Raw genomic sequence first — 14956 nt, 5'->3', positions numbered from 1 at the left:
TCATTTTAAAAATACATTAAATTAATAATACATATAGCAATTAATTAATGTAACATTTATGTTTAATTGAATAAATATAAACATTGTATTATGTACAGATATAATTAATTAATCAACAATATTCAATAATAAATAATACAAAAATTAAAAATTAAAAGTTTTTGGGATTGATAATAATACATATAACAATTAATTTAATATCTATATTTAATTTAATAATTATACCATGTACAAATATAATTAATTAATCAACAATAATCATTAATAAATAATTAATTTAAATAATAAATCGTTTAAAAATAAAACTCAAAATAAAGCACTTTATTTGGATTGTTAATAATCCATATAACAATGAATTTAATATTTATAGTAATTTTAATATAATTAATTAATCAGTAATAATAAAATCATATACAAATTTAAACTATGCATTTAAAAAAATATGTTTTATTGGTATGTACATACGTACATATTAATTATATTAATTAATAATAATTAATAATAATTAATTTACAAATGAAAACAATCCAAATAAAACTCAATAAAATATTTTTATTTTATTTTATTTACCTGCATGTGACATTAAGCAACATCAGAGAACTGTAAGCATGTTAAATATTTATAATCTCAGGTTTAATTAAGTAAATATTTACTTTAAATATTTTAGGTCAGAGGGGTCTTATCTAACAGTTTGGATGTTTAAGTCATTTCAACTTAAATTACATTCAACTGACTTAAAAAAAAATGTGTTGAATCTTGTATAACTTATTAAAAAAGTCGAAAATTGCCTAACTTATTTTGATGAGTTCAAGCAATGTAAAAACATGTGTTGTCTTAACTTATTGATCATATATATATTTTTTTTTTCAGTGTACATGTCTGATGTATACACACTGTTTTTCCCAGCAGCCAAAATGAACTATATATCGACAGTGTGTATACCGTAATATGGTGTAAACAGGAAGGTTGAACCTCAAAGCGACCATCATCAAAAATAAAACCCACTAAATGGCTTTTAGTTCTCTATTTTGACAGAAACTGATGATACCCGGCACAATCCAGGCTGACCCAACAGAGGAAGTGAAACGACACAGAAACTCTGGCCTGAATGGACGTGGATCTTATTGCTTCATTCAGCAAAACCACGAGCGTTTCCGTCAGACTGATTTACCGTCAGGTCAGTGACAGTGATGATGCGGGTGATGATGCGGGTGATGATGCTGCTGCAGGTGTGACCTCTGACCTGTGTCAGATCTGCTCTCCAAGCATTTCTTTCATCTCATCTCATCATGGTGCATAAAAAGGCAAAAAGAAAGAAAAACACCAAACAGCCTCAATTGTTTATTATATTGCAAAAGCAAATGGCATGTCTCATGCACTATAATTATAAAATCATAACCTCACCTTTATATATTATACGCACACATATATTATATAAACAGACTTTTATGTTAGATGCGATTAATCGATTTTGATAGCACCCATTTATAAATATAATAATAATTTTAATTGCATATGAATATATTTTATTATTAATTAATTATTTATTTTTATTGAATTATTACATTTTAAAATATTTATTACATAATTAAATCAAAATAAAGAATAACTAAACAGTTATTTTATATTTATAGCTAATTTAATAGTTTTACATATATAAAAAAATGCTTAGAATTCATAGGCTATTAAAAAAATAATTACAATAATAATTAAAAAAGAAATAAGTTATTATATATGTGTGTGTTTAATTATTTATAAATAATAATATAATAATACATTATTTATAAATAAATAAATCAAAATAAAATAATTTGGATTAGAAAAAATATATATAATAAATAATATGGTACATAAAAAGGCAACAAAAAAACACACAAAAAAACACCAAATAGCATCAATATTGCAAAAGCAAATGGCATATAAACATTTCAGTTTCGTAATACCCATTTTCATTTCTTTGAATATTACAGAAGAGCTCATAGCTTCAAACAAACAGTTTCTATGTTTATTATTTGCAAGACTGTAAGGTCTATGTAAGCGCTCAGAAGCATTTATTTGATCAGAATACAGTAAAAAAAAAAAATTATATTATTACAATGTAAAACAGCTGTTGTCTATGTGAATATACAGTAAAGTGTAATTTATTCCTGTGATCAAAGCTGAATGTTCAGCATCATTATCCAGTCGTCAGTGTCACATGATCCTTCAGAAATCATTCTAATATGATGATTTGATGCTCAAGAATTTTTTTTTGACTATTATTATCAATGTTCTGCTTAATTTTTGTGATACATAATAGAAAATTCAAAAGAACAGCATGTATTTATTAATGGAAATATAATTATTTTGTAACATTATGATTCATGTCTCATGATAAATGTAATGCATTCTTGCGGAATAGACATTTTCATTTCTTTCTTAAAAAAAAAAAAAAGTTCGATTTTGATTCTACCTTCATTTCATGTGAGAATGATTTTTGTGCACTTGTCTGATAAATGCAATGAATCATGTCAAACTGTACAGACAGTGAAGTTTGAATAAATATGTTCTTTATAGTATTTCCCATCATTCTCTGTGGCTGCAGGAGAGCGATAACGCATCAGTTACACATGCTCTTCATTATCCTATAGTGTTAAAAAGCTTCCTGCTATTGTTGGGATTGGGAAGTGAAAGAAATTTGCCCAATTTTATTCCAACCAAAATCACTTGAATGCACATCACGCCGTATTTACAATTCCCCAACATCTCTGGAGATCGTGAGCTCGTGAGGGGAACTGGATTTAAATATGGTAAACAGTGGAGCCGAGAGAAAGAGCACTGCTGAACGCATCATCAAATTAGCCCAGATGTTTAATTAACAGTTACATAAGAGGTGGAGGATGCTGGACTTCTGCAGTTTCCCGCTGTCTGTGGGTGTGTGTTTATCTTCGGCTTGCTCCAGAACACTCCTCTACGGGTTCTTCTCTCTAATAAACACTGAATCGAGTCTGCTGAATGTCATCCTGCCGACAAAACACTCCTCCGGACATCTCATGTCTTCCTGAGTCTGTCAGTGACGGGATGGCAAATCCCAGATCCCACATCCACACAGAAAGAGTTTGACCCTCATAACACAACTGCATATCGACGTCACTGTCGTAGGAAATACATGTCGTGACTCACTGATGTCTCATGCACTATAATGGGGGGAATAATGAAATCATAACCTCACCTTTATATATTATACACACACATATAAACAGACTTTTATGTTCGATGCGATTAATCGTGATTAATCGATTTTGATAGAACTAATTTAGAAATATAACAATAATTTTAATTGCATATGAATATATTTATTTATTATTTAATTATTTATTTTGATTTAGTTATTCAATTTTTAAATATTTATTACATATTTATACATCAAAATAAATAATAATTAAACAATAATTTTATATTTATAGCTAATTCAATAGTTTTATATATAAAAAATGCTAAAAATTAATTCATAGGCTATTAAAAAAAGAATGGCAATAATAATTTAAAAAATAAAAAGTTATATATGTGTGTTTAATTATTTATAAACAATAATATAATAATACATAATTTATAAATAAATAAATCAAAATAAAATAATTAGAATTTTTTTCATTTATATATATATATATATATGTATATGTATGTATGTATATATATAATGCTAATTGTAATAATAAATAATTATCATTATATATATATATATATATAGTCTGTGTAATTATTTATAACTAATAATATAAATACATAAAATGTTATAATTATATGCACATAATAATTAAAAATGTATAAATATAATAATTTTAATTATATAATGTTTTAATTATTATTTAATTATTATAATTATTTATATGTATATTTCATGTAATAAGCATTTACGTACAATTCGAAACTAATAATAATAATGAATTGTTTTAATAATAAATCATTCTAAAATAAAAACAATACAAATAAAACATTTACTAAAAAATATTATTTGACGTATTTGTTTACCATGCATTTCATGTGACCACAAATATCAGAGAACAGTGATTATTATGCAAATGTGTTTTTAAATTATTGAAATAATAATTATATCATGGGGCATATCAAATTAATATTTTATGTCGAAAGGGTTCGGCTGGCTAAAAGAGTTTGTGGATCCCTGATCTAACAGATCACCTAAGACAACTTTAATGGTTATAATGGGAACAAAAGAGTTAAACACTGTATGTATCCGGTGTAGACACAACATTATACTTTTATAATGCGGATATCACTATAGGTCGGACAGTAAGACGAAGACATTGCGTCCCATTTTATTTCACAGTAACTGTATATATATTGTAGTTTATTATATTTTTTTGTGTGTTTCTGTTTTAACCTGTGATGACTCATGGAAAATCATTGTTCCATGAAACTGTAATTCATCTCTTCAGCTCCTGAGAGACCCACACACACACTCACACACACTTTCTTTTTCTTTCTTTTTTTAAGAAGCTTGAGTCTTCTTGAATTGCAGTCATTTGCTGGGCGGAGAGTATTTATTACTGCAGGTGGACAGGTAATGGAGCTGATGGAAAATGGAAATCGTTTATATGATGTATAGTGGTTGGATCCTGAAATAAAGTTGACAGCATTATGAATCTTGTGCGATGCAGAAACGTTAAGAAAATTAGATGTCTTAAACAGAACTGGTGCAGGAGATCCAAGTTGCACAGAGAAAACATTTTGTGTCTGTAAAATTAGATGTTTGACACTTTTTATAACTTCAAGGTGTGCTCACTTATATTCTAGAGCCAGATTGAGGATAATCATCAAAAGAAAGTTTTTAACTTCAGAATTGCTGTAACACTTTACAATAAGGTTTAATTTGCTAACATAACTACATTAGTTAATGTGAACTAACAACGAACAACACTTCTGCACTTCTGCATTTAAAAAAAAAAAAAAAAAAAAAGTTGCATTTGGTAACATTTGTTAATGTTAGTTTGTAAATGTTTATGTTAGACTGTGCATTTACAAAGATAATACATGCTTTAAAAAACATTGTTCATTGTTAATGTTAGCTAATGCATTAACTAATGTTAACAAACAAAACCTTATCTTAAAGTATAACCTGAACTTCTTGTGCAATTCTTGAAAAGTTCTCAAGACATCCTCATTTCTTTTGTAAGGCTTTGGCGTGGTCAATATTACTTTTAATCACCAACCCTTTAACCCTTTTTAAATAGCAAGCGCCTTGCAATAAGTTTTTAAGTGTGTGAAATGTTTTAATGGCATTAACCGTCATATTAGAATTTACTTGTTAGATTATAAAATATGCAATATGTGTTGCTAATGTTATGCTGTAATGCTATTTCAAACAACCTAAAAGGTAAACATCTTACCTTTGGATTTACAACAAGTTGGGGGTTATCCTAACTTTAAGACTAACTTTAAGTTTTATGAAAAAGGAAATTTACAGTTATTCATTAAGCGAACGGGTTTATCCAAAATATTCTTTGGTTAGAAAATAAGAAAATAGGGCATTTTACAGTGTCCTTATTACATACACTTACCATAGTAATAACAGTAAATTATGCATAATTACATGCATCTAACCCTCAACCAAATCCTAATCCTACCCTAACCCTATAGTAAGTACATGTAGTTGCTTAATATTACTCAGTACTTAAATATATAATTACACTGTAGCAATGACACCTTAAGATAAAGTGTAGCCAAAAATAGCAGGTCAAGGATAATTTTATTATTCTTTTAAATCTGATCCCTGATGATTTGTAGGAAACATCTAAAAATTGAAGAAGAACAAATAACTGGATTTGTTCAAATCTCTAAAAGTGCTTCAAGCCTTTGAAAGACTCAAAATATGTTTGAAGCTTTTATTGTATATTGTCTGTGAAATAATCAATACTTATTTTGATCACACTTTCAATTTCCAAGGCACATTTGTTGGTGGAGACTGGCATATTTTGAATAAGTTGGTCTGAATGAGCTCTAATATTGGCCAGAATTGATGTCGACAGTCAAAAGTCAAACGTCTGGTTATTGTGAAACTAGCTGACCTGAAATGAGAGAAAACCAGAGCACGTGTGTATATGTGACGAGTCAAGCGTCCTTCCACCTCGCTGTTTATTATTACAGAAATCGCCTCCAAACTAGAGCAATAACTGTTTATATCAACACGTTTCCTGAATGATGCTCATAAGGAACTAAGCCAAGCGTTTCCCACATGTGCTCCTGCATCTGAACATATACACTCCTGCCTGGCTCGGGAGTCAAAGACAATAACCGTCTGCAAATATTTGTCGGGTTTATAACAGTGAAGCAAGTTTAGTGGTTAATAGTTATTACGGCCGAGAGGAAATATGCCATAAACTTTTTATTAAAGCCAGGATGAAGAAATACTCCAGATGATTCCAACCTCTGATCTTACGAACAATGTTTTATTTAATGACACTTCTTACAGGCTCTTAAGAGAACCTGGTTTTCATCAATATGTACAATAATACATTTAAATTTTTTATTTACACATATACATAATGCATTTAAAGGTGAAGTGTGTGTTTTGTGCCACTAGTGGCGACAAGTGGAACTGCAAAAATAATAAAAATGCTTTTAAACAAACAACTTAATTTAGATGGTCCACTTCTGACATTCTACTAACTATAAGTGACTTTGCAACTACATGTCAACTAACTCTCATTAGAGTATTAGTAGACTGTTAGGTTAGGGTTCAGGTTAGTAGAATAAGTTGACATGTAGTCATAAAGTTACTTATAGTCGGTAGAATATCTGTTGAGAAGCATCAAAATATAATTTAGATGGTCCACTTTAGACATTTTACTACCTATAAGCAACTTTGCAACTACATGTCAACTAGCAGTCATTAGAGTATTAACAGTCTAGGTGACATGTAGTTGCAAAGTTACTTATAGTTAGGAGAATGTCTAAAGTAGACTATCAAAAGTGTAACCACAGTTTTCCATCAAAATAAAGACACTTCGCATTTAAATCAGTCGGGAATAATTAACTGAGCTTGATTTCTTCATTTCTACACTCTTAGAAGAAAAAGTTCTATATAGAACCTTAAAGGTTCTATGCTTCATAGAACCTTTCAGAAGTGCATTTTATGGATTTAATTTTAATGAATGACTTTAGTTTTAATTAATTTCTCATTTTGATTAAATTTTAAAATGAATCAATTTCATTGGGGGGGGGGGGGGGGGGGTATAATTGCAATAACCCATTAAACATGAAACAATAATTTCTCCTTATATCGAAGCAAGGGTTCTTTAAAATTGAGTCAAGAACCCTAGAACCACACTGAACCTTGAACAAGAGTTCATCACTCATTTCATCATTCATTTCTGTGGTGTACATGTTGACACTTCCTGGACACTGAAAATCTGCACCTTCGATCAAACACGTATCACAAACCATCAGAAAACCACATCGTCAGTTCCCAGACAAGCATAAACCTCAGAGGTGAAAACCCTTTCAAATATTTCCGTGACATTGTTTGAGTGCTGCTCTTCTGGTGACCTTCATATGGCTGGCGAATCTGGCTCCTTCATCCCAGTGATCAATGTCCTCATACTGCGTTCTGTTTATACTGAATAAAGTCAATGATGACACGTTTGTTATTAGGATGAGCTCACACTTCGGATGAATAAACACTCTATGTACAAAAGGAAGTTTATCCTCTGTTTGCCGACACACAATTCAGTCCCTTTATGTACACACAAGTTTAGCCACCGTGTTTTCCTTTTCCTACTTAGATAACACTCTACACGTGAGTCGTGCTGTTTTCGGATTCTACGTCGCCTCCGTCATTTTACCAGGAAGAAGAGCAATGTTTACCCAGCATGTATTTGTGTACAAAAATAATTCCACTGGCCTAAATAAAACTGTTGGTCAAAGTGCGTTTGTGACCTCCTGTGGTTTCGGGAGGCTGTCTTTCTCTGTTTCAGGAGGTTTCTTCTTGGAGATCCATAGGATTCGTGGGAATTGGCACCAGCTTCTACCCCAAATGCCCCTCACCACTGCACTAAGTGTGTTTCTAAAGGCCGCGGAGGTGAAGTAAAAAATAAACGGGTCCAAGCAGGCATTAAACGTGCTGAGAAGAAGAGCTTTGTCTCTCCAAAATGGGTTTTTCTTTGTTATGAAGCCAACAACATGGGAGACGTTGTAGGGTCCAAAACAGAGCGCAAACACCAACAACGTCCCCAAAGCCAATCCGATCGCTCTCAACTTTCTCCGCCGGCCAATGTGCGGCAGCCTTGAGAGGATGCGGATGAAGTTTATGTAGCAGAAGCTGCAAATAACGAAGGGAACGCAGAAGAGAACGATGCACAACTCCAAACGCACGGGCAGGAGGATCTCCAGCTGAGCGTCGGTGAATCCCTCGTAGCAGACGTTACGGGATGGCGGGACCGTCCCGGACGGGTTGTAGTAGGGCACGATGTAGACGATGCTGAGGTGAAGGATGGAAAACACCCACATGAAGATGCTGGCGAGCACGGCATATATGGGTCTTCTCCTTAGGGAGTGCTGGATCGGGAACGCCACGCCAAGATAGCGCTCCACGCTCACCGCGGTCAAGACAAAGGTACTGTTGTAGATGGTCATGTAGAAGAAAAAGCCAGACAGTGGACAGAGAAAGTAGTCAATATTCCATTCCATTTTATTGGCCACTTCTTGCATTTTAAAGGGCAAAAAGATGAGGAAAAGCAAGTCTGAGATGGTGAGGTTGAGGAGGAGGATGTCGATGGGAGACGGTTTCCTCCAGACTTTGCGGCTCAGCGTGTAGAAGGCCAAGACGTTGGCCGGGAAGCCGGTGATGAAGGTGAAGATGTAGACGGTGAGACACAGATGATAATCACAGACTTGCATGGTTGCTCTGTTCCATACGGTCCATGGGAGAAGGAGGCCTCAGTGTCGAGCTGGATGTTTCAGTCCTAAAGTGTAATTAAAAATGTGAAGTTTAAAGTCAAACTTATTTGTATAGTGCTTTACACAAAATACATTGTTTCAAAGAAGCAGAAAATCATGATGTTAATGTTTATAATATCTTAATGTCACATTTAACAGATCAGAGCTGGGCGATAATATAGTTTACATTTACGATGCAAGTAATCAAGCAGCTGAGATTTGATATAAAGTATATATCGCCCATTCGCAAGTATACTCAACCCGTTCTCATACCCAAAACGTCACTTTTTCGTCACTTTCAACCATGCTTCAATATCCGACGCACAAAGCACCCTTTAGCGTCCATATGAGACGCATAACCCTACCACATACCTAAACCTACCCATAACCGAAGCGTCACATATGGACGCTAAAGGGTGCTTTGTGCGTCGGATATTGACGAACTTTCGAAAGCGTCAGTTACATGACGCCTAAACCTACCCATAACCGAAACGTCACATATGGACGCTAAAGGGTGCTTTGTGCGTCGGATATTGAAGCATGGTTGAAAGTGACGATTTGGGGTGAGAATGTGTTGGTATACTGTATGTATGCTGATACATTTGGTCATACTTATATACCCAACTTTATATAAAGAGAGAGCTATAGCCTAGTATATATTACCCTGGTAATCCACAGTTCTCGCGAGAGCACAAGTTGAATTTGCTCAGCGAGTTTACTCTGGCATCGAGTAATGATGCTCATTAAATATGCCCTTGTATCCGAGCTGCACCAATCACATTGGGTTATCTGATATAGGCGGGCCAGAGGCGAGATGACGACAGCGCTGTGACGTCGAAGTCATTAGTAAACATTGCAAGATGGCTATGGATAAACAGCAGTTGTTTGAAACGGCTTTGGCCGCTACAATGAACGAGTTAGACTTGGCTTTTTATCTAAAAGAGGAACAGAAGACGGCACTCGAATCGTTCCTTTGCAAGAAGGACGTTTTTGCTGTTTTGCCGACCGGATACGGTGAGAGTCTAATCTACCAGTGAGCTCTGCTGGTAGCGAAGCGTATGGGGCTTGTTGTGATTGGTCGTAGTGTTATCCAATTGCGTGAGATTTTCAAATGCATGCTTGGTGCCGCCCCTCGAGCTGGACGATTTTCATTAGTCGATGCCAGACCATTAATCTTTCAGATAAATATCGCCCTACGTAACTATACTGTATGTACTGTAGTAAAATTAAGTGTACTATATATATATATATATATATGGTGGATATATTTTGCGACTAAATTAACTATCAAGCTGTTGAGACTTGCTATATTTCACCGAAATTGAAATTTACTATATTATACATCACCCTATATGAGTATACTGTATATATATGGGGTGTAACGGTACATGCTTTCCTCCCGAACCATCAAGGTACAGACGTCACGGTTCGGTGCATACAGTCAGATGATGAATACAGTCAGTCACAGCTGATCCACACTCCGATCCAGAAGGGGGCATGCTGTAATGCAATGCTGTTTGCTAACCGCCAGGAAAAAAAGCAGAAGAAGAAGAGACGATCTACGCACCAACCTAAAACAAGAGTTCAGATGGCATGCAAGAGCTTGATAGTAGCCTATACACTGAGTTTCGGTCATTTTCGTGACGCGCTCCACAAACTTCACGGAAAGAAAACCGGGACTGTAGAAAACGGCATCTTGTTTGTTTTCTTTATTTTACAAAAGCACAATGATTTGTTTTTATTGTGATTGTGCATAAATAAAAACAGACCATTTACAGTTTTGAATGACGTCTTACTCTTATCTCTATGACCCTAAATTAATAAATAAGTTGTTTCCGCTGTTATAATGAGACAAAGTCATTTGGTATTGTGCCGATTTGTGTCGTGGAAGTCTCACTACTACAGTCCAGTTTCAGAAATATGCGTGTCCTGGAAATGGGAATCCTCAGGTGCCGCTTCACTCTCTGTCTCCTCGTGGAAAAGTGAAGTAGGCTCTTTTTCTCCTTCTTGCTCAAGCGTAATATAAAACTTTTTGCATTCGCCATTGTCACCCCATATTAATGAACTCTCACGTGCATATTAATGAACTCTCACTCCTGAATATATATATAAAGTGCTGAGTGAGAATATCATAATCCAGGCAGTTGAGATTTACTATGCAGTAGCCTATCTAGTGCTTAACATGAGTGTACTGTATGTATGTATATATATATATATATATCCAACTTTATATAAAGATCTGTGGGTTAATGCAGTTTAAATGAACCAGTCGGTAACTTCGATCAGGAGTAGGACCTTCTTCTGTATGACCAATATCTTTCTCAGTTTAGCTCCAACACACTTGCCTGCAAGTTTCCAGGAATCCTGAAGACTTTTATTAGCAGTTTCAGGTGTGTTTAATTAGGATCACAAAACAGTACACCTCCAGGAGCAAGATTTGACACCCGGACGTAAACACAGCTCACTGTGTCAGTATAAGAACTGTAAAACAATAACTAGGCTCTATAAAACTATTGGATATGACGACCAGGCCCAAAAGGAATCTGCGCCCACAGAAAACTCAGCCAAAAGATCAACAAACCCCCTATTCCTTGCATAGCCTAAATATTTAGCTGAATATGATGATTTAAAGTTCAACATGTTTTACTTTGTTTAAATTACATTGCATTACACAGATTTCCTAGAGATTATCCTCACAAATAATGACACACTGCTACCAAATCTACAGGAAGCATTAAAACATAGTTCATGAAGAAAGCAAAACAGTTACGCAAGCATCAAAAAGTGACAATCACGCAATAAGGGAACAACTGAAAATGATCCCTGCTTTTAAGTTAAGACAAAAAAAGACGAACTCACCGCAGAGCAAAGTAGACCTCTCGGCTGTGCTTCTCTATTGACTCTCTCTTGCTTTTCAATAGTGACTATGGTCTGTATGCTGACAACTTCCGCACCAGCTGTTTGCTTTCCATTTTCAATATTGGACACTGATAAGGGAAAATTAATAAATGAGGACTGGATCCGACCCGGCGTGTTCCTCACGCAGTCTCTGGCGCTGTATGTGTGCACATCTATGCAGTCTTATCGGGATTTATACTCCTCCAGGGTGTGTGGGAGATGTGTTTAAAGATGATAGGTGTGCGCTTGCATATGTGAGTGTCACTGGGAGTAATGAATCAGTCTGGCCTCTCCTTCACTTTAACACTAGGCATCGAGGCAAATAACACTCATCGAATGCGTTTTAAATAAGATAAGGCTGGGAATAATGCTGTATTCGATCTAAAGTTGGATGTGGGATATTCCTGCCTGAAATGTTTTATTGGCTCCATAAAGAACCTTCAACGTCCATGGAACCGTTCTGATTCACAAAAGGTTCTTTGAAAAAGTTCTTCAGATTACTAGAATGTTCTTCACACTAAGAAAACGGTTCTTTTTAAGAATTTGTTCACTGAAAGGTTCTACTACACTCTTAAAAATAAAGGTTCCAAAAGTCAAGAATCCTTGGGTTCTATTTAGAAGAACCCCATTGAACCATTTTTTTCTCTAAGTGTGTATGTTGCTTCAAATCAGCAATACAGGTGATGTTAGTTTTGCAGGTGTTCGAATGTAAACAAAGACGTCTCCTAGCAACCAAACTGTGACGGATAAACAATTCAATGCAAGCATTTATTCTACAGGTGAATGATTATCATCACCAGAGGATCGTTTACAGCGTTTTACACTCCTGGCTCTGCAAACGTTTGCAATCGGCTCTGTCTGATCGGGGTAGTTTTATTGCTTAAAAGTGAACATTTATCATCGGCTATAACAATCTCCCTGGGTGCCACCATGTTTGCGTGACGATATACTTCGCCATCTTGGTGAAATCAGCCTTTTCTGTGTTCAATTGCACTGTTCCAAGTAGGAATTTGGAAATCTCAATTGTCCAGGTTCAATGGAATATAGCAGAAGTTCACTATCAACAAGTCTTTCAGGTCTATCCTCTATTCAGTTGCTAAAATCATGGAAATTCCCGGATGTCAGCATGGAATCCCCCTAAAGTAGGAAATTCAGTCCTTTCACAATCACATGCAAAACACTTATATAGCAAAAAAAATGTTATTGCATAACAATAAGTGATTCATTTAGAGCTGGATCTAAAAACACCCACTAGTTCCCTCATTCATTGTTAGCTATATTGGGAAGGATTGAGTCAGCAAACTTGAACACTAAATTAAATATAGCTCATCCCAGCTGGTCAGAGTTCAGCTATAGAGAAGAGATGACGATGCATCATCATTCATTCCTAATGCATTGATGAAATCATCAGAAAACATCATTTGATTAGACACATAAATGTCATCATTCACCAGATTATCTTTAATTTATTTTAAACACCAAAAGGCCTGAAACAGATACATTTCTACATTTTTAACTGCTGAATAATGAACAAAAAATTACTTAAAATTCTTTTGTAAACATACCTTCGTAAACCCAGGGTCGTTGTGGGACGCTGCCTCCACACATCACATACACACTCCACTTTTTGGCCAGTTTCATGGGATTGCGCCTGCTCTTTTTCTCCTCGGGAAGCTCCTTGTGCTTTACTCTTTTTCCAACCTCTCACTTCAGTACCAAAGAATAATAAAAAAAATAAAAAAAAGGTAGTTGCATGCCAAAAAAAGAGAGAGATGGATGATAATTGTACTGTACAATACAAATCAAGTTAATCATGTATTAAAAAAGCAATTGTCGTCATCGGAAAGAGACAAGGAATGTTGTGACGAGGGAGGCTCACTAAAGCCTATTGACTCGTGTGAATTATAGCGACGTCTGCACATGTCTGATATACATCCACTGACAATAACATCTACCAGCGAGCAGACGAGTGATAATGTCTTTTGTGACAACCACTTGCTGAGAATTTATTTTCTAGCAAGGCGTAAATATTACGTTGAACATTTATCATGATTTAGGGTTACACATATGCATGTCTAACAATGCCATGCATTTTTCTGTCCTTCAAACTAGAACGATGTAAAAACAGCATGCAGCCATGCACTGACTTTTTATTATTTAAATTTTTTTCCAGAGTTTGTACATCTGGTCAGACCTCATATGCCTGTTTAAACAGAATAGCTCAGTCTTGTTTTCTTAAATATATATATTTTAACTTGATGGTTTGGTTAAATGTGCGGCATGCATCACTGAAACGGGTGTCTTGATTAATCACGGACCTTGACTGAAAGTGATGGTGATGTGTCATTATTGTTTAGCCAATCAGAGGACTTTGAGGCACTTTCTGCCAGTCGAGTCAGTAATTTTTCGGGTTTGCTTATGAGGGTGAAATGTGGACTGTTTAGTCTGGAAGTCAGCAATATGGCTAACATCACTTACAACACCTTTAATGTAGCCACAATTGTTTAAAAAAAGTGTTTGTGCTGCCCTTAAAATGACTGATTTTGATTTGACTCTACTTAAAATTTAAAGAGTTAGTTCACCCAAAAATGAAAATTCTGTCAGTAATTACCCATCCTCATGTTGTTCCAACCCCGTAAGACTTTCGTTCATCTTCGGAACACAAATTAAGATATTTTTGATTAAATCTGAGAGCTGTCTCACTCCTCCATAGGCTTCTCTGTAATTGAAAGTTTGAAACTTGCCCAGAAAGTTAGTAAAGGCAATAGTCCAAGTGACTACAGTGGCTCAACCTTAAGTTTATCAAGCGACGAGAATATTTTTGTGCGCAAAAACAAACAAAAATAATGGCTTTATTCAACTATTCTTTTTCGTCTGTGTGTCTCTGAGTGAGTTCACGTAGTGTAACAGCGCAGCGCTTCTGGGTTGTACGTCAGAACGTAGGCTCACTATTGGCCGACGCTGGTCATGTGTGATGTGTGTGATGCTGGCCAATAGTGAGCCTACGTTCTGACGTACAACCTAGAAGCTTACGGGTTTGGAACAACATGAGGGTGAGTAATTACTAACAGAATTTTCATTTTTGGGTGAACGAACCCTTTAAAGCATGCATTTTTAACATGCA

The 14956-nt window shown here is 34.9% G+C and overlaps 2 protein-coding genes across 2 annotated transcripts in view; one reads left to right on the top strand and one right to left on the bottom strand.

Moving 5' to 3' along the window:
• Positions 1-14956, top strand: part of iglon5 (IgLON family member 5) — a 409655-nt gene that overhangs the window by 222607 nt on the left and 172092 nt on the right. The gene's annotated exons all lie outside the window — the stretch shown is intronic.
• On the bottom strand, positions 6004-12070 carry LOC309483992 (free fatty acid receptor 3). The gene is made up of 2 exons (XM_082150122.1): positions 11794-12070; positions 6004-8960 (listed from the first exon to the last, which is right to left on the bottom strand). Exon 2 carries the CDS (start codon positions 8893-8895, stop codon positions 7918-7920), a length of 978 nt encoding a protein of 325 aa, XP_082006248.1. The 5' UTR covers positions 8896-8960; positions 11794-12070; the 3' UTR covers positions 6004-7917.

Source organism: Leuciscus leuciscus (genome assembly GCF_965113295.1).
Source record: "Leuciscus leuciscus genome assembly, chromosome: 20".
Taxonomy (NCBI): domain Eukaryota; kingdom Metazoa; phylum Chordata; class Actinopteri; order Cypriniformes; family Leuciscidae; genus Leuciscus; species Leuciscus leuciscus.
Note: the sequence above shows the minus strand (reverse complement) of the source record. Positions and strands in the feature narration are given on the sequence as shown.

Coding starts and splice junctions, on each gene's coding strand:
- LOC309483992 (XM_082150122.1), bottom strand. CDS start 8,895: ATGCAAGTCTGTGATTATCATCTGTGTCTCACCGTCTACATCTTCACC.